At 28.4% G+C, this 25,626-nt stretch overlaps 1 protein-coding gene across 1 annotated transcript in view; it reads left to right on the forward strand.

The window, feature by feature from the left end:
• LOC118072452 (protein artichoke-like) overlaps positions 1–22,354 on the forward strand; it is a 34,672-nt gene extending 12,318 nt beyond the window's left edge. Inside the window, exons 3-7 of the mRNA XM_035092340.1 lie at positions 13,145–13,304; positions 14,605–14,909; positions 15,666–18,758; positions 19,440–19,777; positions 21,424–22,354. Of these exons, the coding sequence (XP_034948231.1) occupies positions 14,651–14,909; positions 15,666–18,758; positions 19,440–19,777; positions 21,424–21,960 (4,227 nt within the window). The 5' untranslated portion in view covers positions 13,145–13,304; positions 14,605–14,650 and the 3' untranslated portion in view covers positions 21,961–22,354. The remainder of the gene's footprint in view (positions 1–13,144; positions 13,305–14,604; positions 14,910–15,665; positions 18,759–19,439; positions 19,778–21,423) is intronic.
• Positions 22,355–25,626: the final 3,272 nt, after the last annotated feature.

The raw sequence follows: 25,626 nt of genomic DNA on the forward strand, positions 1-25,626 counted from the left end.
AATAATTCCTTATACATGAGTTAGTAGGGTCTTTTATAACAAGATCTCCCAGTAAGACAATAATCATTTTTACGAGCTTTTCAAGAATATATAAGACTTAAAGATAGTAAAAACTCATAAAACTCACCCTCTAATATTCTGCAAGCCCACCATATCCCCTGTGAACAGAAAAATAAGTCATTTTTATTATAAATGGAAATTTACATAAATAAAATGATAAATTAACGGAAAAGAGCTATTTAATTAAGCAGAATAAAATCGTAAAAGAATTAAAGCCTCGACAGCATAATTAACTCAATTAAGCTCTTGAGAGCATTCCTTGACAAATGATGAGTAATGAATTTGTGTCAATCAATGATGCCCCAATTATTTGTGCAGACATGATGATCCACTAGACTAAAAAACATCATTTTATAGTTGAAAGATAAAAAAAAATTAATTTTTAATGTCCTGGAATAAACTTTGAAAAAAAAAGGGACGAGACAATTTTCATTTCCATGAAATAGTTCACTCACTATTCGTCCTTGGAGCTAAAGATAAAAAGAGTAATTTAAGTGCTAAGCAGAAAAACTATGTTCATCGACTTTTTGCTATTAGTAAACAATAGCTTCATGTGTGCCAAGATCGATGTCATGCATACACCATTTTACACTTTCTCAAGACGAACAAGCTTCGTGACTCGTAAATAAATGGCAGTTCACAGCTGTCTAAATACAATGAAATGCTGAGCATTTTTTATACTTAAGTTATCCAGTATTAGCACTATTTATCTTTCTTATCTAAATAGTATTTATGTAATTCTCTATTTATTAGTAATATTGTTAAAAAAACAAATCCAAAACTTCATCAACTTTTTCATTAGCACAGAAAATTAAACTATAAGAAGATGAGGAAATCATGAAAAAAGGTAAATTTGAATTTCAAGTTGAACTTCTTCAAGTAATTGAATACGTAACAAAAATAAATATACCTGAAAAAAAAAAAATTCGTTTCATTATGAAGTAGAAGTGTATTTAATTGTTTTCGTGACTATCATTATGTTCTAAAAATTAGCAAAAATTAAGAGTTTCAGATTTTTTATTTAACTTTAATCAGTTTAAATGATCTGGAGAAGAAAGATCGAACAAGCTGTGAAATAAAAAAAGATAAGAAATAAATAAAGAGAGAAAGATAATCGTTAAATTTTTGTCATGCTTTACAGCAATTGATAGGAGCGGAACGCATTTTAAATTGATAATGAAGAGCCAATGAAAAATTCATTAGTTTGTCTAACAAAGTAATGATTTCAATAATATAGAAAATCGATTAAAAGGTAGAAGATAAAAGTTGTATGGCGGAACCATGAAACTTCCTTCAATAGCCTGAGGACCTTGTCATAACAAAAACTATCACAAGTCCAACTCAACTTTTACATTTCTGTTGACTCATCATTTTTTCACCCTTAACTCTTCTACACTCAGCTCTACATTCGTGATATTTTTACAGAAAGATATCAATGCAATCTGAAGCTACATAATACTTGTCATAATTTATTTATTTATTTATTTATTTATAACAGATTAAAATGCGTTAAAGCAGTGTGGATCATCAACAGATCATTTGTTTTTTTTAAATTTTAAATAGCGTAACAAAGATTATCTAAATGTTATTATAATTAATAATAATAATTAAATCAATTTTATAGTAGTTAATAATATATAAAATTCAATTTGAAAAGGACGCAACTATTTTTTTGTCGAATGAGAAATCAATGTAGGATTGTAAATCCAACTATGGGACTCAACTACTAATTTTTTAAAGTGTATAAATATCATAATTAATCATTAATATTTTGTAGCAATGGTCGTTGACATACATTTTTATTAAATTAATAAATCCTTCAAACTTTAAGCTTTTTTTTAATGCATTATTATATGTACCAAAGTTTTTTCGAAATATAACCATTTTGGTCTCATCGGAAGAATAACGAATAATTTCCTATTAATAAATAATAATTTATAAATTAATTAATAATTTATTGTTTCCTATTGAAACCACTGTGTCAATGTAAAAACTAAGATATTCGATAATCGATTTGTGATTATAAAAATCATTCAAGCATTCTCAAACTTGCCAAGTAATTAATTTGGATATTTATCTTCAAGTCTAATAATAAACTCACTGTTCTGGGTTTATTTTTATATTTTGGCCATACTACCTTGATGCAACACGGTAGGCATGCCTTGTTCAGAAAAATGCATTTTTCTGAACGCTAGTTTTACAAATTTTAATATAAAACTGTACTGGTTACAAAAAAAGATATAAATTCCGATATATATTTGCATCAATTATTAGAAAAAAAAATGTTTTTAATTCCAAACCATCTATAAGCTGTGTTTCTGTACACTAAACTAACGACTGAAGCTACGCCGGACTGCCCAAGGACGTCATTACAACACCAACTGTAACGGTGCAATGCACAATTTCATTAGCACCAGTAAGCTCCAGTCCTCGGTAGTGATGGTGCATTATGCAGATGCAACCCGTTGAGAATCTAGTCGATAGTAAGCTCTGCATTTCCTAGATTCTATGTACGAAGATTCTCATGTACACTACCAAAACGTCATTATCGGTGCAGTGGATTTAGGTACGCGGGTTCAAACTTGTTCGAGAGATAACGGTAATACAAATAACGTATGTTGGAATTCGAACAGCCCATTATTGGCACGGATTTCAGCCTTTACGAGAAAAACCTCCATAAATATTACAAACAAAAGTCAAAAATATATTAGCTTTATCGAGTATTGAATCTTGATTGCTTTTCAACCTTTATTTTTTTCAATAAAATATTATTCACATTATTTCTGATATTACATCTTTAAATTTGATCAGATTTAATTATTTGTTAGATTAAATAATAGAATAGATAGAGAGAAGAAGAATTATTGTATTGACTAAATAAATCAATTATCTGAACAAAAAATATTGATGAAGCTCAATTTATGAGTACACTGTTAATTCTCAATTAAAATTACTGATGAGAGAAAAATTTATCAACTTCTATATAAATCCAAATACGTTAAAATATTACTCGCTCTAGTGTGATCAAAGCAGGATGTAATCAAATTATAAACACTCAGTAGTTAATTTTTACTCACTTTAAAATGTGTGAGTATCTATGGTTCATTTACAGCATTCATCATTAAACATGTTTATGCTCATTCACTGTAGCACATCTCAATTAGTGTAGCATAAAGAGAATAATAAATTTTTATTATCAATTTATTGGATTATTGTTATTAATTTATCTTTTAATAATAAAATTATCTGTAGAATATATTTCAATTCAATAGTAATGTGATGATAAAAGTAATAAAATCACTTGAAAATGATAATATAAGATTATCGATATGGATTTTCTTGGGTATATAAAAGTTGGAGAACTCACAGGATCATGATCCTTGAAGAAAACTAACGATTTGCTCTTTAAGTCTACATGATGAGAATTTAGAATTGAATCTAGAAAATATGGTCTATATATTGGATGTTTCCATAAATTTAATACAAATCTTTACACTCGATCATTGAAACCATATAAAATACAATTTCTACAAGTCTACACCATTCGGTCGATGAAATTTGATTTCAACTATTTTAATGGATTTTCCTTAGAAGTAAGATCCAGAAACTCACCTTTTGGATCTCGAGAATGGTGACAAACTCTTATGGAAACAATCGGTCTGGAGTTGAATGATACTTGAAAATTGTTTTTCAATAAGGACTATTTTATTTAATAAAGTAGAGCTTATCAAGGAGATATTTTGAAAATTCTCTTTTTATCTCTGTAAAACGAAACAAATGTCATCAATTTATTCATCTCGAGACTTATGTACAATTATACATGTCCATGAGATGGACCTGCCATTTTTAAATTTCTAGAAATCTTGGAGTTTTTTCTTGAAGTCCAGTTAGCTTCACTTCTTTACTTTATCGAAACCATTGAAATGGTGCTGTGATATGCTTGAGATGTCCTGTCATGTGCAAGTGTAAAAAAAATTTTGCCTGCTTCTTGGAGTCACTGTAAGAATCTATACTGGCTAAAATGAACTCACTCCATTATACTACAACACCTGACTTCCTTGGACCTAAGGGAGAGTTAGGATGGTAATCAATCCAATTTTATAAACGCCTGAGGATGAAAAAGGAGTCAAAGATAGCCTTTTTCTAATTACTTTTGTAATTATTATTAGATTTAGACAATTAATAATGAATTAATATCTTTTTTAATAAAAAAAATTCGCCAAATTAATGCAGTTATTATTACAAAATTAATTTGTTATCAATGTGAAATGAAAATGATGTTTCTCCAGAGTATAAGGCTAATCCTTTGAAGCACTTCGAACTTTATGATCATCTGTAGACATCAATTACTCTAATTGTAGAATTCCTTTGTAATCAGTTGTTAAAAATAATAACTATGATGGATTTGAGAGAGTTATGAAATGTTCTAATAATTAACACTAATTCCTTCTTACACCATCATAATCGGTTTTTAAGTTACTATGTAAAAAAAAGTTTTATTTTAATCAACTAAACAAACGAACTTTTTAATTATCCATGCACCAATCACTTGAATATCACGTATAAAATGAAAGCACATAAATTCTTTTTTTAGTGCTGTTTGTCATTGTATTACAGAATAAGGGATTCAATAAATGTCGAAGGTATGGTTAAGGCAGAAATGAAATTGGTCTGATCAAATCGGTTTGAAATACACAAGTCTCTCTATATCCATCTGATTACCATCCCATTTAGATTTAAGATTAGCAGAATACCTTTTTTGGTCTTATATTTCTTTCAACGACCTTTTCTACTTCTGACTTGGATCAACTGTCTCTTAAGATTTACTGGAGACCAAACAAAAATGCCTGTTTACTTAAATCGTTTTAGATTTCGAGTTCATTTACGATTGGTTCTATGCTAAACAAATAATATATAAAAAATAATGTAGGTCTTCTACATTTTGTTGATTAAATTTAAACAAAGAAAAGGTAATGTTTGTGAAAATTTGAGAAAATTATTCTTGAAGATTTTTTCGTGCACCTTCCACTTTTAACTTTTCATCATTTGAAGAGAGAAAAAAAATGGCATTTGAGTAGAAATTATTTTATTTAAATAAATATTGAAATTATAAAAAACAAATATTTTTCAAAAAAAATCAATTTCTAAATTGAATAGAGAATATAAATGGATAAAAAAATATTTTTAAAACTTTTTTTAAACTTTCAAACATAAAAAAAAGTAAACTAATGTCGCAGTTACAAATCTCAACGAAAGAACGATTCCACACTGCAGAAAATATTTTTATGCTTCCGAAAGTTGACTCCCACATTTCTGCCCTATGAGAAAAAGGGCATACACTTTTTTTTTTTATACTTTCGAAGAAAAAAATAAAAAACTTTATCCCTCAACATGGTAAATGTTGAATAAAACTTGCTTGATATTACACATTTTATTTAAAGCTCACAAGAAAGTTTACCAAACTTGATATCCATATGTCTCATATGTGTCAATAACATAAAGTATGTCAATATTGTTTTGCTTTCTCACTTATTCTCTTCAAATGTTCTTCTTTTCCTCATCAAATAAATCTATACATTTTTAAAAACCTTTTCTACACGCAGTAACGTATACAGTTAACTGATAATAAAGACATGAATCTTCTTTTAAACATTTTATTATTCAAAACTTGTCTTTTACTCCTGACTTTAACAATATTTTATTCCGGAATGCATGCTTGAGATCTTAATAAATATTCAAAGCTCATATGCAGTATTTTCTGACCCGAACGTACTTGCTATCTCTGAAATGTAAAGGGTATATTTTTTTCGGGTTTATTTTTATAAAAAAACAAAAAAAAAACCAAAGATTTTCAATTTTTCTGCAAAATAAAATAAAATAATACAAAAGAGATATAAATGTTAGGTCAACTGTATTGAAATTGTATTTTTGCTTGCGTAGATAATCGATTATTACGCCCAGAGGCTGCAACATGGTTTTCGTGTGACCAATTCACAATTTTGTCTTTAGCTTTATTTTTCATTTACGAAATAAATATGTGAGTGAACTAATATTACTGGCATATATCCAGTGGAAAAAAACCTTATTTCTTTACTCTCGAGAGTTTCAATTATTATTTCTAAATTACAAAGTAATATAAATGTCTTCAACTTTGCAACAAAATTTTACTCATTATTTTATTATTTACTTCTTTTTGAAGAAAGAAATGAAAAATTTGGAAAATAAAAAAAAATCTATGGAGTCAACTCTCAGAAGGGAAACAAAGAAATGTAATAAATGCTAAATTCATTCGGCGTGGATCCAAGAATTTAAAAAAGTCAAATGGATTTTTTGTAAAATAATAGAATAATGCATATTCAACCTAAATACTTTTCAAATAAAAATAACTGATTAAATTAAAAGCTTTAAAAAGCGAATAGAATTTTCATTAATTAATTATAATAAAATTCATGTAATTTAAATATTTATTTACACTTCAATTGGAAAATTTACATAGTCAAAAATTACCATTATTTTACGCATTCCTCAATGTATCAATTTTAATATATCGAAAAATAATATTGCTAAAATTCATCTATCAAGCTGGTTATATTCAAAGTCAGTTTATTATATCCCAAAAAATGGAATTAATCAAATAACTGATTGAGTAATCAAATAAACAAAGTTCAATAAATACCCACCATTGATATAGTAGACAGTTATTTACAGCATTATTTTTCTTTCTCCAAATGCATTTATACAGATTAAATATTCATCCATATTGCAATTAAACATTCATCAAATAATCGACGTTCATTGGATTAATTTTTGTACATGTTTTTTATTTCAATAAACATACCAAAAACTTTGTCATTTTCATTGTCAAGAATAAATTATTTACAAATGCAAATAAATTATTAAAGCTAATATGTAATAAATAAGAATAAAAATGAAAAACGATAAATAAAAATGATTAAAATTATAATTAGTTAATTATGTTACCGAAAAAAGTGCAATTAATCATGTTAATTATCAGACAATTCAGTGAATGGAGTTTGATAAACATTATTGTAAAATATTATTATCGAGAAGTTTATCGACTACAAAACAAGAGCGATTATTCTGTCAGGTATTAATTAACATCATCCAAAAGCATGAATATATCGAGGTATATTGATACTACTGATACCAAAAGCTTTCCTAATTAATTATTTTACTTGGTAATATGTATAATAATTTATCCAAATATGTATAAAACATAATAGAAAATGTAAATGAAACTAATAAAAAATAGTCATATACATTAAATGAATCACGATGCGAAAGGTATTATGTCATGTAAAACGACACTTTGACGAAGCTTCAAAGCATGTGCATCGTCGTGTTGAAAGCACAATAAAATGCGAATGCGCTGATATAACCGAAATCGATATCCGTTGGTAGACCGAATACCCTTTTACTCACGTCCTTTGGCCTCTGTAGCAACACGCTTTCTGCTACATGGTTTCGTTTCTCTGTAGATGTTATATACTGTTACTCTTCACATATCCACAATTCTTGGCGCCACCCTAACTATATTTCTTTCAGAGTAAAAGAACTTCTCAACCACACACTTCAAGTACTCTTTTGTAGAGCAATTTAACCTGTCTCCATGTTCCAGTTTTTTTTTGTCTCAATGAATTTGACTATTTGCTAAAGTACGATAAAAGAGCTGCCACTAGTGTTTAATATTTTTCAGCGTAAACAGAACTTGAGCATTATTTTTTCACTTTTTCTTTCGCATACCGACAACTGACACTAAATACAAAAAAGTCAAGAATGCAATGAGATGCAGCGGTATAAAACAAGTCCCACTTAGACACACATTTTTATGTGAGAAAATGGTGAAATGCAAATTAGTTGAAGAATCTCATTTATTTTTAGAATAAAACGTTTTGGTGATGTTAATTAAATATTAATGTTAAATGAAAATCCAAAGTATCATTGAACATTACTGTGGGGTACATTTTCTTTTATTTTAGCATCTCTTTCTCTCCGTAGAGTGCTAAATAAAAAACTACATTTTTTTATTGGTTAGACGTAATTCTGCCTATCTATCTGCATTAATTTCATTCTTCTTTGTAAGAAGCAGTCTTTCTTCTATAAATAAGTATCCTTAGATAGAAATTTATTGTGAACAAGTGATATTTATATCAACTAATAAAATCGAAATTTAGAATAGTCGTAATAAAATATTTTTAACTTTCCATTAGGAAGTTATTATAATGGGATTAATTTATAAAATTTGTTATGTCGTCATATTTTTTCGTTTTGAGACATTTAAAAGCATATTATAAGGTTTAAAAATGGATGTACGTACGTACAATTGTACGTACGTATGTCAGATTTTTTTTCGTTTTCGATATCTCAAGAACCATTGAAGATATCGACTCCAGACAAATTTCATTCGAAAGATAATACAGTGGAGAAGATCTGAGAGGAGCTTGAACAAATTCAGTTCAGCTGGTTTTTTTTTTTATAACGAAAATGGTGTAAAATAAGTTGAGTAAAAAAGAGACTTGAAATAGGTTCTACTTATTGAGTGATTAATATTGATCGAAACTGAAGTTAATCTCAATACAATATTATTGCTAATTACCTCACTTGATTCTAAACAATTGTATATTGTTTACAATACCATCAATTTGTGATCAACAATTAACAATGGATTTTATTCACGGAAATTAATATTACTGTGATTATATCCGATGATTATCAATAAAATATTATTATAAATAACTCGATGTGATTGAACAATTGTATATTGTTTATAAAAACAGCAATTTTTTATCAATAAAAAAAATCAAAAAATGACAAAATTACGGATTTCAATGAATGGAAAATGCTGGTGATTACGAATAATAGTTCACTGAAAACCTACATTTTTATTGTACTCGATTATTTTCAAATAATCAAGCTAATTTATTTTGAAAAAGTGAATTTGGAAAATCACATCAAATATCTGCTGAGCTATTATTTTCTAATAACATAAAATCGATAGAATTCCCTTTCTCATTATCCTCTGACATTTCAACATTTACATAGTTATAAAAAAGTATCGAAAAATTTTTGTGGAATGTTATTGTATCGATCATGAAACAATTTTAAGAGGAATTTATTGTTTCTAAATGAAACGATAAAAAATTATTCTTTCCAATAATGCTGTGTATCGTTATTCTATTCTGTGATCGACACAATACATTTTCTATGTGAGCTACGTTCCTCTACTCAGTAGTTGAAAACACTTTAACATATTCTTCATATTTTAGAAATTTTTATTAAATAAAAAAAAAAATAATAATTCTTCTGTATTCTGGCAATATTTTTCCTACTCGAGTGGACTTTGGTATTTTTCAATTAACTGATTAATCTAAAAAATTTTTTTTTAACATTCAATTCAACCGAACTTTCATTTAACAATGATTGTATATTAGAGAATAAAACTCTCGTCATAAAGTATAATAGAAATAAAACAATGTTTATTAAATTTAGCAATTAAAGAGGAATTGCGAAAGTTATAATTAGTATGTTTATATGATTGTATGTTGTTAAATAGTTTGTTTGAATATCATCGTTTTAGATATTATTTTTTAAAAAAACAATTTAACGATACTATATTAAAACTTGATGTATTTTGAAACCATATTTTACCAGCATTATATTCCTCTCATGCAGAGGTAATTCACTCACTTCATCGTACACTCACGTCCCTTATCGCAAAAGAGCTACTTCTCCAGAGACTAATTCTCAAGATTAGAATCACCATCTCTCGCCTTTATTCGTTTACAAAAAAGACAAAAAAAGTTCATAAAATTTCTGTATCTTATAATCTTTGCTACTTGAATATAAAGTTTCATCTCTAAAGGTTTCGAGATTTTAATTCTGATGGAAATTACACTTAAAATTATCCTTTTTGTAATACATTATTTATTTTTATATTTTTTTTACTCATTTTGCTACAGAAATAACCATTATCTTCTTTCAAATTAACGTAAAATAAATAATTTTTCATTAACTTACAAAAACTAAAAAAAGAATTCTTTAGTCTTCATTACTTATCAACTTTAGGGTTTTTTTTTCACTCATCGTGTAGTCTTAATTACAAAATTTTAATGTAAAAGGAAAGTTCAGAATAAAAAGTATGCCAAGATCAACAGAGTAATATCCACATTTGCTTGAGTAATTAAACTTTATAGTAGCTACAGACTTTAGTGGTAAGACACTATTCATTATTAAACGACAACTTTTTTACTCTATAACTCAAAAAAATGAGTTAAACAAGTTTGTAATTCATTACTGATTGGAATTTCATATAAAAAAGAAACCAAAACTTGATGGGAAACATGCAAATTTCATTTTATCATTGTAAAAAAAGAATAATTGTCATTAATTGGATTCCTGGACTAACGAAACGAATTTTTTATTTATCTAATTCACTTTTCTCTAATCAACAATAATTATCATCATTACACCGAAATGTATTTATGTGGAATAAAACGCTTTTAATTTTTCTTTGTTCTTGACCACTCAGAGAGAAGATGTGATAGTCATCCAACCATCGAGAATGATATTTTGTGAGTCGTATAATCCACCCTCAAAGTATCATCTACGTCTGTATAAACCTCAAAAAGAAACAAAAATCAATTTAATACAAATTTCTATTACGACAAAAATTTTTAAAAATTTTAATTTTTTTTGGTGACGTAATAAAAGCTTCTGTAAATCTAATAATCAATATTATTTTCAAAATATAAACCATTAAATATTAATTATGACTGAAGAAGGAGAAATTAAAATTTTTTATTCCTTGAACTGATTAACAACTCCCAGTAGTTATGGACTTAAAGTAATACTCGAGTTCTTTTGAAACAACTGCTTTAATATCTAACAATCTAAAAATTAACGCAAATTCTTTTCTTATTAAAGAATAATAATTTAGTATACAAAGCTTATTACTAAACAATTCAATTCATAATTATAATATTATTTTTTTATTTCAATTCATAAAAGCATTAAGAGATAAATTAGAATGAATAATAAAAAACGGTCAAAGATACGAGAAAAAATTTAAATTAAAGTTCTTTCAAATGTTATTATCTTCCAACAAGAGATGAAAAAAAAAATAAATAAAAGAAATCCTAGTAAATTTACTCATTGTCAGTGGGAATATGAGAATATTTTTATAGATAATATTCAACGGACTACGTTTTCATTTTTTTTTTCTTCTGCTTCAGCTCAGGAAAACAAGTAAAAGTCATTTCAAGAATTATCTACACACATGTATAGTCTTACTCGAATATTCCACAGTCAAACGTAAAAGACAGTACAGTCTGTAGTATTGTTATCATGACGTTGTTAACGCGAATGATAGCAGTGAAAAGTACGAAATCGTTACCCCGAGGACGCTATATGTGACCTGTGAGTGATGCTATTGTATTCTCTCGCTTCTATCCTCTTAAAATAATGCCTCTTTACTTTGAGAATGAGACAAAAAAAATGGCTATAACTTTAAAGATACAGATTTTTTTTTATTTCCAGCAATATTTAAATCAGAAAATTCAAAATTTCGCTGTATTTAAAATACAATAGCTTCTGAATATCGAACAAGTATACTTTAGATTTGCCTTCCTCTATAATTAAGCTTTATGGAATGATGAATATATGTAGAGAAGAATGAGCCCATGTTATTGGAAACTGAATTTTTACATGTACAGCAACATCTTTTATTAAAAAAAAAAAATTGCTAGAATATTCAGAATAAGTTCAATATTACACTGAGAAAAAAATTAACTGTGAACAAGTAATATTTTATTCCACTAATGAAATTAAAATTTCAAATAATCGCAATAATATAATTTTTTTAGAATTGACATTTTTATAAATTCAATTTTGATGTTTATTTGAAACGATTAATCAATAATTAATTCAAAAAACATTTTTATTGTGCTTGACTATTTTAAATAAAATTATCTGAGTATAAGTTGATTTTTATATTTTATTTAATTGATCATTTTTTTTTAAGATCCACACGGGAAATAACTCCTTTTTATGATTCATAAAGTTCAAAGTATATGTTAGTATACAGGATAAATTTAAATTGACAATCTCTTAAGGAGTATTTCTATTGTTATAGTTTGCTAAAATTAATTACATCCTCCCAAGAATATTAAAGTTCTTAAGTGATTTATTTAATGCAGGAAATAATTTTTAATATGTATTTAATAAAAACTGTGACAGCCAAATAATAATTCTTATTTAGAGTTTAATTTTTATTTAGTTACAGTAAATTATGTGAAAAATTCGAGCTAAACATTTTCCGTGCATTGTGTTTCAGCAAATAAAAATTAATCTAATATCAAAATAAATAAATTCAATGAAATATTTTATTGCGAAGATTTTAAATTCTTTTTATTAATTAAATTAACATTTTGTTGTATAGCGAAAAATTAAGTAATATTTTTTTAATTCTTAAATAAGACCTTCGTAATTAATGATTTCGAATTGTGGTTATTCAATTTAGTTTTCTCTTTTATCCAAATGAAAGCAATTCTCTAGGAAAAAATTACACTCAGGAATACTGTGAATTTCCTGTGGTCTAGACACATTTGAAAGATCCTTACATGTAACAACTGACCTCTATCATCCCCCTATGTACATATGTACACATCTACGAACGAGACAATCTTTCCCTACTATTAGATGAATAGAATGAACAGAAGTAGTGATGATGTATATCTCGAAACAGAAATTCTATTAACTCAGACGTGTTGACATTCTCCACATGCTCTAGTCTCTTTGAAAAGATAAATCTAATGAATCGATCACATCTCCATGCCACACCCTTTTACACTGTTGATAATATTGAGTTACTATTTTTCCTATTTTCAACTTGACATCTGCTATTGCAGAATAAAAACGACGGCATGTCAATCGTTAACTTTTTAAACATCTTGACAATTCATTGATTGTTTAATAAATTCAACATCTCTCGAAAATGTAAATATGCATTGTTGAAACAGAGTTTTTATAAGAGATTGATATTTACTAATATAATATTATTTTACAGAAGGAATCATTGGAGTGTGAACATTTGAATCAACTAGAATCTCATCTCTCGTCGTTGGTTATCAACAGAGTGAATGTTCTATATCCGTTAATGAAAACCAAAGCTGCGTTCTGCGACGTGGAAACCACAATCAGTCGAAATCTTCATACTACAGTTGAAGGTAAGTTTGTTTATCTGGTGATTTAATTATACAAAATACATATAAACGTATTCTAAAATATACACAATATGAATTTTGCTTCATATTTATTTAAATACAGATGCCATGTCATACTATCAAGTCTTTGTTTTCTCGTTGTAATTATAATTCATAATAAATTTTAACTTTCAACATGAGCATTCAGTAAATCATCATATCATAAATAACATAATAAATCTCATCTTGGAACAAGCTAATATAAATAATCATTTTTAAAATAAATAAATATGAAAATAAATTATAAACAATTAAAATAATTACTTTTATATGTTTAATTATTAAATTATAATGTTTATTTAAATTCTTTTGTGACAGAGCACAGGAACAATTTAATTTATAATTCTGAAAATATAATCATCTTTTATGAACACACAACCATACTACGTCATAACTAAATTATTTAATTGAAATATCTACTTAATTGTAAAATCAATAAACATTCCTCCATGTATTAATAATGTATTTTTCGTGTATCATCAATGAAATTTTAAATTGAGTGAAAAAATAAAAATTACGAGTTTTAAACTAAATGAAAAAATCAGTTTATATTTAAGAGTTTTAAAAAAAAAATTAATCAAATCTAAAATTCATTTATGTACCCATCTATGGATAAAAATAACAAAAAATCATATAATGCGTTTACTAAAGCTTAAAGCCGGAAAGATTACTTTGTAAATGAACTTTTAGCAGAATTACAATTTTTAATTTAAATGTATAATATTCTAATTCGAATATTTATTGTATTTATAAAGAGTTTAAAACACGAAGAAGATCGATATTTAAAAATACTTAATAAAGGGTTCTTTTAAATTTAACAACTCCAGACTGTATTTCGGGATAAAGAGACACTTTGACAGCTTTAGCGTAAGAAGGGTATAGAAAAAAAGTAAACCAAGTTACAACAGATTGTACGTACATTTCGTCGACTCTCATTTCCTCTACATCGAAACCGGATGTCACCCCAACGGGAACTCGTTAACAGCAGCGTATCTACAATGTTACGCCGCCAGAAGGATAGTTATTCAGTCTCGTACACTTTACAACATCAAATTTACTCTTTACTGTATGTGTTTAGTATTCGGTATAAAGCTAAACTTCTCTGTGTACAAGTAATAAACTTTTGTGATCTAAGCATAAAATAATATTCATTACTTGTCATATAAATAATTATTGTTCACACTTATTCCACTTTGATCAATAATCTTTCAAGTGTTTTAAGTGTTATTTTAATTAAAATGTCTATATGGTTTTATCTTTCCAGAAATAATCTTTACTGTTGAGGAGAAATTTTCGAGTCCTACACCATCATGACGTTGAACTTGCAGCCAAGACAAAAACAATGTAGTCGTGAATGCCAACGATGGAGCAAAATAAAATTATTGTTCTTTTTTACAATATCTTTGCTAAATGTTGACCGGACTTATTCTCAAAGTTCTGAGTGTCCATCAAGTGAAACGATACCGGGATGTCCATGTTATAATTTTGAAGATGGACTTTTTCTTGAATGTGCTGATGCGACTGAAGAAACTCTAAAAAAAACTATGCTGAGTGTTCTTCATGAAGGGGGTAAATCTTTTAAGCTTGACATTTTAAAAGACAGATTCTTAGACGAAATAATAATTTAGGATATCCAGGATAAAAAAGTAGAATTGGGACCTTAACTGGAGATGAAGGTGGTAAGGGTGTGGTTTAAGATGGACCTATTGTCTGAACTAGAACTTTGAATACTATTTGCCACTATACCTGGATGAAAAGTTGATAAGTCTTAGAAGTTTGATGGATAGTTGGTAGAAATTCATTAAATAGAATAAAGTCACGATGCTTATTTTAACTTTTAAAAGTTTTTCAACATATGGAAAACAGTTACTTTAAATTGGTATACAAAACAATCAACTCTGAAAGTAAACTAATTCAGGAAATCCTAGTACATACTGATGTCTTGAAGTTTAAATTCACAAACAAGACAACAAAAATAGCACAAACTTTAAGTGAAGATCAAAAATTTTCATACTGTTACTTGTTATTTATCATCATCAAGAAACTACTGAATTTATCATCATCTTTTACTTCTAGACATCCATTAATATTATTTATTCCAATTCATTAAATAAAACTTACTTTGATTTATTTTTTTCATTTCTTTTATGAAAATTATCATCAAAAGAATATTTATTAAATCAATAGCTAGAATGAATTTACATTATTAATCAAACTTTAACATCCAACAAATGATTTAATTGAAATTTCATATAAATTATATTGTTAGTAATAACAAAATTGAATGAGATTTATAATTAAATAGAATAAATTAAATTGTTTCAGGACCATCAACAATAGTCCAATCATTAAGTATTTACGAGTTGGACAAAAATATTGAAGAATTGAAAGAAGGATCCTTTCCACCTGGTTCACAAATACGTCATCTGCAAATATCACACTCGTATTTGCGTGACATTCATGAAAATGCATTTTTGAATGTCAATGATAGCCTAGAATCTCTAGGCTTAGTGTCAGGACGATTAGATCAAGTGCCACAAAAGTCATTGGCAAAACTTCACAAATTAGCAGCGTTAGATCTAGAGACAAATCTAATTCAAGACCTACCGTCCTATTGTTTTTGGGGATTGAAACTGGTGAAATTAAGTCTCAAAGGAAATCAGATATCTAAAATATCTGAGCACACTTTTGCGGGCTTAGAGAATAGCTTAAATGATCTCGATCTTTCAGAAAATAAGATAAAAGTATTTCCAATGTCATCGTTAAGACGACTTGAGAGTTTAGCTTCATTAAAGTTGGCATGGAATGAGATTTCAGAATTACCCAATGATGGGTACTCCACACTTGGTGGTTTGCTTATCTTAGACCTCAGTAGTAATAATTTTGATGAGTTAACCGAAGACTGCTTCAAACCCTGTCCCATTTTGCATACTCTGTCTCTGTACTACAACTCCATTGAGACTGTGCACAAGGATGCATTTATTTCTCTTAAAGATCTCGAGTCTATAGACCTTAGTCACAACAAAATTGTCTTTCTAGATGTAGCAACATTTAAGTCAAATGAGCGGTTACGCAACATTGAATTAAGTCACAATCATATACATTATATTGGAGGCGTATTTGCAAAACTTACTCAATTACGTGAGCTCTATCTAGCAGAGAACAATATCCTTGAAATTCCAGCAGAAGCATTTAGCGGAAGCGTCAATTTGGCAGTGATCTATCTACAACAAAATGCGATAAGGAGGATAGACGGAAAAGGATTAGCAAGTCTTAATCGATTAACGCAACTTCATTTAAGCAATAATTACATTGAAACTGTACCATTGGAGTTCCTAGAACACTGCACTAATTTATCAGCGCTCTCCTTAGATGGCAATAAAATTGATGAACTTCGTCCTGGCACCTTCTCTAAGGTCAATCAATTAAGAGAATTAAGACTTCAAGATAATCGAATAACACAAGTTAAAAGAGGAGTATTTTCACAATTACCCGAACTTTTGGAGCTACATTTGCAGAATAATGCCATCAGAAGTATGGATACTGGAGCTTTGAAAACTTTGAACTCTCTTCAACATGTTAACCTTCAAGGCAATCAATTAGCTGTTTTGGGTGATGTGTTTCAACTTTCCTCTTCTGAATCATCCAATGCTGGAAGTTCTCTAGTCTCTATTCAACTAGATAGCAACGGTTTGGCTGTTATTCACAATGATTCTCTCCGTGGTCAAGCATCTGTTCGTATAATGTGGTTAGGACATAATAAACTAACTCATCTTCAAGCACCTCTTTTTCGTGATCTTCTCCTCGTTGAACGTCTCTATCTTACAAACAACTCTATATCACACATTGAGGACTCCGCATTTCAACCTATGCAAGCACTAAAGTTTCTTGAACTTAGTATGAACAAGCTGAGTCGCGTGAGTACAAGAACTTTCTCAGAGTTACATGAACTCGAGGAGCTTTATCTCCAAGACAATGGCCTCAGGTATCTTGAGCCGTATGCTCTTACTGCTTTGAAGAAGCTTCGGGTTCTCGATTTGGCGAACAACAATCTGACGACTCTCAGTGAAAACATGTTTCAGGAAAATCTTCCTATCAAAATTCTCAACCTTAAAAATTGTTCAATTACTAAAATAGAGGATAATACCTTCCGTGGGCTATACAATCTTACTCATCTCAACATAGAGAGTAATCAACTTACTGCTTCAGCGTTAAATAAGCTCATCATTCCAAGTCTCCGGACACTTATTGCATCAGGCAATAATTTTAGTCATATTAATGAATTTAGTTTCTATGGACTAACAGGATTACAAGAGTTAACAATGAATGATATACAATTATCTCAATTAGCAGAATCAACATTTGTTCAAAACACCTATCTTGTACGATTACATTTTAATAATAATCTTTTACGAAATCTACCCCCTAGTATTTTTGAACGATTATCAAGCTTGAGGGAACTAAAGTTGGATCACAATCGATTTATTGACGTGCCCTACTCGGCGCTAACTCACATATCTAACTTGGAAATTCTCTCACTGTCACACAACACGATAGTTACTGTGGACATTGGCAGCTTTGCTAACTTACGATATCTCCGGGAGCTTGATCTCAGTCACAATAGGATTGAATCAATGTTCGGCTTTGCAATGGCAAATTTATCGCGTCTCCTATCTGTTGACCTAAGCCACAATCACTTGAATGCATTACCAGCCAACTTTTTTGTTCACTCACCGATGTTACGCAGAGTGGATTTATCGGAAAATAAATTTGGTCAAATACCGGCAGTTGCTTTGTCTGGTCAGAATCTTCCAGGCTTAACGTGGCTCAATTTAACTCGCAACCCTTTACATCGTATCCATGAATTACCAGCTGAAGCGATGTATCCTGTACTTCAAGAAATACATATTTCTGGTACGAATTTAAGTATTGTCACATCACAAGAGTTTGAGGCGTTCCCAGCACTACTTCATCTCTATCTAGCTCAGAATTGTATTCAACGAGTGTCTCCAGGGGCCTTTAAAAATCTTCCAAACCTACTTACGTTACATCTTGGCACGAATAGTCTTGAACTTTTACCCAAGGAAAGACTCCAAGGCATGGAACACTTACGAATACTCAACCTCACTCGTAATCGTTTAAAAGAGCTTGAAGAATTTCCACAAGACCTTAAATCACTTCAGATTCTTGACTTATCTTATAACCATATTGGTATGGTTGGAAAAGAGACTTTTAAAAATCTAGTAAGTCTAGTAGAACTTCACTTATATGGCAACTGGATCAATGCCATCTCTAGTGAAGCTTTTCGACCTCTTAAGAAACTCCGACTTCTAGACCTCAGCAGAAATTACCTGGAGAATCTTCCATTGAATGCATTTCGCCCACTGGAAACGCAAATTCGAAGTCTCCGTGCTGAAGGTAAGCAGTCAGACAATAAGACTTTTATTGAGTCTATTTTCATCATACTATCCTAGTAACAACGTTTAGTTTCTTTTCAAAATACTTCTTGCATTGTTTCTTTTTCGTCCAAGTAACAATAACGGGTTCAGCTATCAAGACTACAACGTCTAGTTGGCTGCCACGTTTTCAGAATCGAATTTTATCAGAAACGATAAGAACTAGTTTCTTGTCTCGAATCAGTATTGGCTTTTGTGACAATCACTAGTAAATTTTTTTTTGCTTCTTAAAAGGTGCAATTGGATAAAACAACATAGAAAAAGGGTGACAACTGGTTATTCTAATGATTATTTGAAACTTTTTTTAAAGTTATTGAATAATATACGATAAAAAAACATCCAATAACAATATTTGTTCATGGAATTAAATTCCATTATGAGATTCAATCATAAAGAAGACTTTAATAGACTTTTCATTTATTCATATTGAATTTTTTCACACGAAACTTTAATGAAAAATTTTTCTTTAAAGTTTTATTGAGAATATAAAAGCAAAAGATAAATAAAGACAAAATTAGCTTAAGCAAAATTTTTAATTACTGCTATATTAAATAACTTTAATCCTCTCTAATTCTCACATTCAATAAACAGAACTGCCTCATGCCCTTTAAATCTTAATTTAATTAGTTCATCTTCTTGACAGAAAATCCCCTATATTGTGGATGTGAGTCACAAGAATTATGGGAATGGCTGCGTGATCATCAAAAACTGGTGGGTGGCGTCGATCGAGGTCACGGTGGAAATAGAGTTGGAGTAAATGACGTCGAGGGTGGATTACTTCGATGTGAACAACCACCGGAACTTCGTGGCCTTGTCTTTCTAGATCTTGATCCCCGAGCTTTTTGTTCATCTCCACTTGTCATCAAACTAGCTATTCAAGACATCCAGCCTTTTTCTGTTCTAGTCTCTTGGCAAAGCCGAAATCATTCAGGACTTCACGGCTACCAAGTCGCTTATCACACTCTAGATAACGACAATGAGGTACATTATTTTCTATTCTATAATACGGTTATAACACTTTAGAAGGAATTTAGGAAATTGCTTTCATTGATAAAAAATAATAAAGTCAACCCTAAAAGACACAAAATTGTCTAAATGATAAAAAAAAGATCGTTTTGTAAATAATTTTTAGTTTTAAATGTAAATGAAAGTAAAGTTTTATGAAAAAGTATTTATGCTTCATGAACTACCTTTAAACTTTATTAAGCACAATTATTAACTTCTGATGGAAATCATTGTTTCAGTTGAAAAAAAATTTTCATCAAAAACAATAGTGAAAAATAAATTGATGGAAATGTAATATTCACTGAAAATTAATTTTTATTTATGAAATATTTAATTTTACCTTCACTTCGGTCAAAGCATCTAGGTACAACATGCATAACTGTATTTATTAATGTTAATCGTTCATTTCAATTTCAATATAAGCATTTGAATGTGAGTTGTTTTTCATCGTTGTTATGAAGCATAAATTTATCCTGTATAAATATCATGTACTATCTATGTATTCAGTAGAAGTATAACAACTCAAATGTAACCAACCTATTGATCAGATCAATTTAAAAAAAGAAGAATTTTTTTCAATCATTCCTTTTCTGCATTCAACTTCTATCATATTGTTCGTTTTTTTTTTTTTATTCAAAATACTCTAATAAAACAGACAATTGTTCAAAAAATAAAAATATGAATTTGACGACAGCATTTTTCATGCAAAAAAAAATGTTAGTACTACAAAAGATCAGGTACTCAACCTAAATATTTCATTTTTTTATTCTAAAAAGTGATGAGTAAGTATTTTTTCTTGATGAATTGATTAGCTGTCACTAGATACATCAGATAAAATTCAAGATAAAAAAAAGTTTATCATAAAATATATGAGTATGTCATCATTTTGAAGAAATGTATCGTTAATTATTAAAATAAAATTATTTTAACAATTGTAATTTACTATTAATTTTATATGAATTAAGTTAAGCTGTATAGTAAATAACACAGATAGTGCAGATATGAATTCATTGGACTTTAAATTCATAATTTCCTGACGGAACATCATACTTTTACTCTGAATGAGATTATTTCTCATTAATTATATTATCAAATTTGTTCTCTCGAATATTTTACAAAATTATTTAATTCTGATTATTATTTATAATAAAATAATGTTTTATTTCAAAGAATTGAAAAGGTTTTTTTGATAGATTTTGTATACACTAGAGGTAACAGAAAGCTTCATAATTATTATTAATATTTTTCATTACCTTTAACAATACTTGAAAACAAATTATCTCATATAGATATAATTCAAATAGAACTGAAATTTTGTTTTAAATATATTTCAAATTATCAATAAAAACTTTTATGTATCTTTTATAAATATAAAGTGTTTATAGAAACTCGAAGTCTTTGAAGAAAAATATTTTCATAAAAATGAAGAGAATTTCTCATTAAACAGTTCTACATTAAAGTTGTGTTATTAAAACCTCACTGAGAATAAATTTAATACTTAATATTAATGAAAAAAAATAATATGATTGTGTCTAAATGCTTTACTTTTAATTACATAAGTAATAAAACAAGTTTTTTTTTAATAAAGAGAATAATTTATTTTTTCATTTTTATCATTTCAGATCCGAGGGAAGCTTTTAGATCCAAAAGCAAGATCAGTAAGACTATCAAAGCTATCTCCAGACACCAGATACCTCATTTGCGTCCTTGGACTTGGCAGCTGGGGCACGCCAATCCCAGAGGACATCAGTACTTGGCAGTGGAATGCATCGAACGATGTAATCGAAAGCTCTGTACCACCAGTCATGATCAATTCACCCATGAGCAGGTGTACCGAAGTTAGGACACTCGATGCACCGGATTCGGTGATTGGAGATGCTCCCTCTGATCGAAGTGGTCTAGCTAACATTCTCACAAGGAGACTAGGCTTAATCGTTGGCAGTTGTATGGGATTTGTCGTCTTCATCGTCCTAGTATCTATTCTAGGATACATGAAAATGAAGAAACAACGTGCTGCAATGAAACGAGAACAACCATTAGCACCCAATCCACCTGAATACATGTCCTATAGGCATTTCTCATTGCAAAGTGGTGATCGCCTTGAAAATCCTTGTCCAAGTTTCATTACAAATATTGGAACTACCCCACTTAATTCGTAGCATCAATCCTTCCATGAATGGAACTCTGATTCCTACGAGTATGGAATTAAAATGAAGGACATAACAGATAATAGCATCTTTCGTTAAAAGTAAAATTTTGGGTCAAGATGTAATGATTAGAGTGAAAAATGGTGAAGAACTTTTTTGTTAAGTGCAAGCTCGTGTGCTCGTGCCAAAAAATCTTGTACTGAACATTTAACTCACTATTTGTCATGTGAGATATAAAAATATTAAAACAACGATGCGGTTTCATCGCAATTTCTATTATATATTTCTCGTGGATTAAGACTGATTTTTTATTACCCTTCCCACTTTTTTTATTCATTCTATTACCAACATTCACATGATTTTAATTATTGATGTACCTACTATGTAAGAAAACTAAACATGTGTTGTAAATATAAAGTTAAAAATTTATTATTAATCATAATAATTAATTCATTATGATAATGATGATAACAATAACAATTAATAATAATATAATATATCTGTGACTAGACCATTGAGCAATACTGAGTATGAAAATCAATTAATATTATTAAATTTATTTATTTATTTCATTACATGAGATATTCAAAAAATCCTTTTATATTTATTCACAATATGGTGAATAATAATTAAATAGTCACAAGAAAAAATATTACAAGAGCTCGTTCTACTATTGATAAAAAAAAATAATTTTTATTAACTAAAATATTGAAGAAAAAAAATTTGTGTAATATTAGACAACCTGACATTTGTTCATAAAGTGTTCAATTAAAATATTCCTGCCAAAAAATCAATTAGCTTTTAACATTACTGTCTTTAGGTATTACTCAATGTCAAATTATCACAGTAATTAATATTGTATATAGATGAAGAGATATATTATATATAAATATATTAAATAATAGAATTTTAATTAATAAAACTTAACCAAAGTTACTAAATTGCTCTTTATTGTGTTTTATTTTCCCTATGAAATTGAATGAAATTAATCAATCATTGAGTAAATAAATTACTGAGAAAATTACTAAAATAGTTTCGAAGATTAGACTACCTACATGGCATGATATAATTAATAGACTTCCATAAACATCCTTCCATGTTATCCATTTGTTTTTGCAAATAATATTCAACTCTGTTGGAAACTGTTTACGATTACTAGTAAATTATTCAAATGAGTACATAAAAATTAATTAAAATTTCTAAAAGTGATATTTTGTTTTGGAATTTCATTTCCATAAAATTATTCAAAAACTAAACATCCAAGAATATTTCTCATTATGCGAGCACTGTTTATGGTTAAAATACCACCTTGTAATTTGGTCTATAAATAATGAATGCTAAGTTTACTGATAAAAGTTGATGAAACTATTTTCTATTGGCCAATTTTGTCAAAGTGATTTCAACTTCTAAACTTTGATACTTTGGTAACACATATGGACTGGATCTTGTTCACTCTAGAACTTTTCTTTGTATGCCCTACTTTTAATGTTTATTTCTTTCTTTTTCTTTTCCACAGATGACAGTTTGACATCCCTGAAGTCAATACTTTGAATGTACGACAAATTCTTAAAGGTTTTTATTTTATTGGAATCTTATGATATTATGTACTTTGATCAATTTTAACTTATTAAAAACTTTCTAAAGTCTTCTTTTTTGTTCATTTTGTTAAATAAATATGAAATATTTTAAAATTTTTAATTTATCAAATTTTATATATATGATTTATTAATTAAATACTGTAACAGCTGGAGTATTCTTTCAATTGTATTAATTGCTGATATCTGTAAAATTCATATCATGTTGAAAAGATAATTTTAAAATTAGGCAAATCATTGAAGCGACAAATTTTTATCTAAAACTGATAATTTCATTAGAGTTAACAGAAATTCTAAGAACACTTAAAATTGGTAACTGAAAAAAAGAACGATAAGACAGAGGAAATCAATTAATGAACAGTCAATCGTTCTTCCGGTCAGTTTGAAGATACGTAGGGGTGACGCCAAATGCGGCTTTACGCCTCGTGAATTCTCCATCCAACTCAATTTCCGGCTTTACACACTTCCATTAACTTCATTTTTTTGCATTGTGCCATCGAGTCATTGGCAGGTGAAAAAAAATGACAAAAACAACTAAAAAGTTATTTATCGACTAAAGAAACGCATGCTCTAAAGATAAACGTCAACAGAGACAAATCTAATTTGTGTTGATATATTAAAAGCATTTCTTTTTGTCTTTTTTTTTTTCAAATCGATATTTATTTTATTCGATGTGTCATGACATCGACGTCATTTCCATACTAACAATATTCAGAGATAAGATCGATAGTTTTAGTAAGATAAATGAAGAAGAACATTTCCTCTTTGCATTTGAATTTATTTTTTTTTTTTTTTTCATAAACCAAATAATTGATATCAGCAAATTATCAATTTAGCTCACCATATGACGCCAACCGCACTAATGCATTTACATACATTTACATTAACTCATAGCAATTCGACGAGAGGTTTCCACTGCAATACTCTATAGACAACAAAGCCTCGAGCAAGTGTATTTTCACTATCACGCGCACTTGTATCAAACATTAATTGTTTACAAATTAAATCTCTCTATACAAGGATTCAGAGCATGAAAGCATTTACGTCGCATAAGTTTCAAGTTCAATCGGATTGCAAACTTGTACTTGGAATATAGACCAACCCAATATTAGGATTATTTATTATATCAGCTGGACTCATTATTAGTTAATTGTTGATATTGATGTTACGGATAATTTAATACCTAGTACTTGTGGTATCATTTCATATCCTAGAATGAAACAATTATAGAGATCAAAAGTTCTATTTCATTTTGTTTGCCATTAAGGTAGTTTGGCATTGACAGGATCATAGTTAACAACCTTTTTTTTTTGGTTGATCTAAAAGATCATATTTCTGTAAGTTGAAAAAAAAAAAGATTTTTTACCATATTGTTTAGGGAAAAATAATTACTTGAGCTCTCATTCAATTACTATCTCTATTCAATTTTACCGGAAGTTGATTTATTAATAATAGACGCAGTTGATCAACAGTAGAAAAAATTTTAATATCAAAAATAGAATTCGAAATGTATTTAAGTTGAATTCCAAAATGTAGAAAATTGTTTGATAGATTTGAAAAAAATTTTTTGAATCATTACTATTTTAACTACCAATATGTGGAACTACCTCACATAAAGGTAGATATGATTTAATAATTTTTTTATTGGTTTGTTAAATAATTGAAAGAATGAATATTTTTTTTAAAAGAATTCAATGCTGGCTCTGAAGATATTGTAAATATATTATTATTGATAAAAATTCTCTTGACCGATAATTCCGTTTTTTTTTTTGCTAAATCACAGTAAATAATTATTTTTAAATAACGCAAAAAAAGAATCATTGTAAAAAGTTGTTCATTAAAGTGTAAAAATTCTGTAGCTTCTCATTTGATTTTCTACATCATGATAACATGTGATTAACAAAAAGCTTGTAATAAAAACTATTTTTATCACGATTTCTCTCGATTATTATTTTCCAATTAATATCTATACCAACTTCTCATCAAGCGGGCTTTGCTCAAACAAAGTCATTTTTTATGAAAGTTAATAATCCATCGCTAAATACGACAGCATATTTATGTAACGAATAATTAATGTATTTCA

Source organism: Chelonus insularis, unplaced genomic scaffold, assembly GCF_013357705.1.
Source record: "Chelonus insularis isolate UGA/USDA-ARS -01 unplaced genomic scaffold, ASM1335770v1 contig_93_pilon, whole genome shotgun sequence".
NCBI lineage: Eukaryota > Metazoa > Arthropoda > Insecta > Hymenoptera > Braconidae > Chelonus > Chelonus insularis.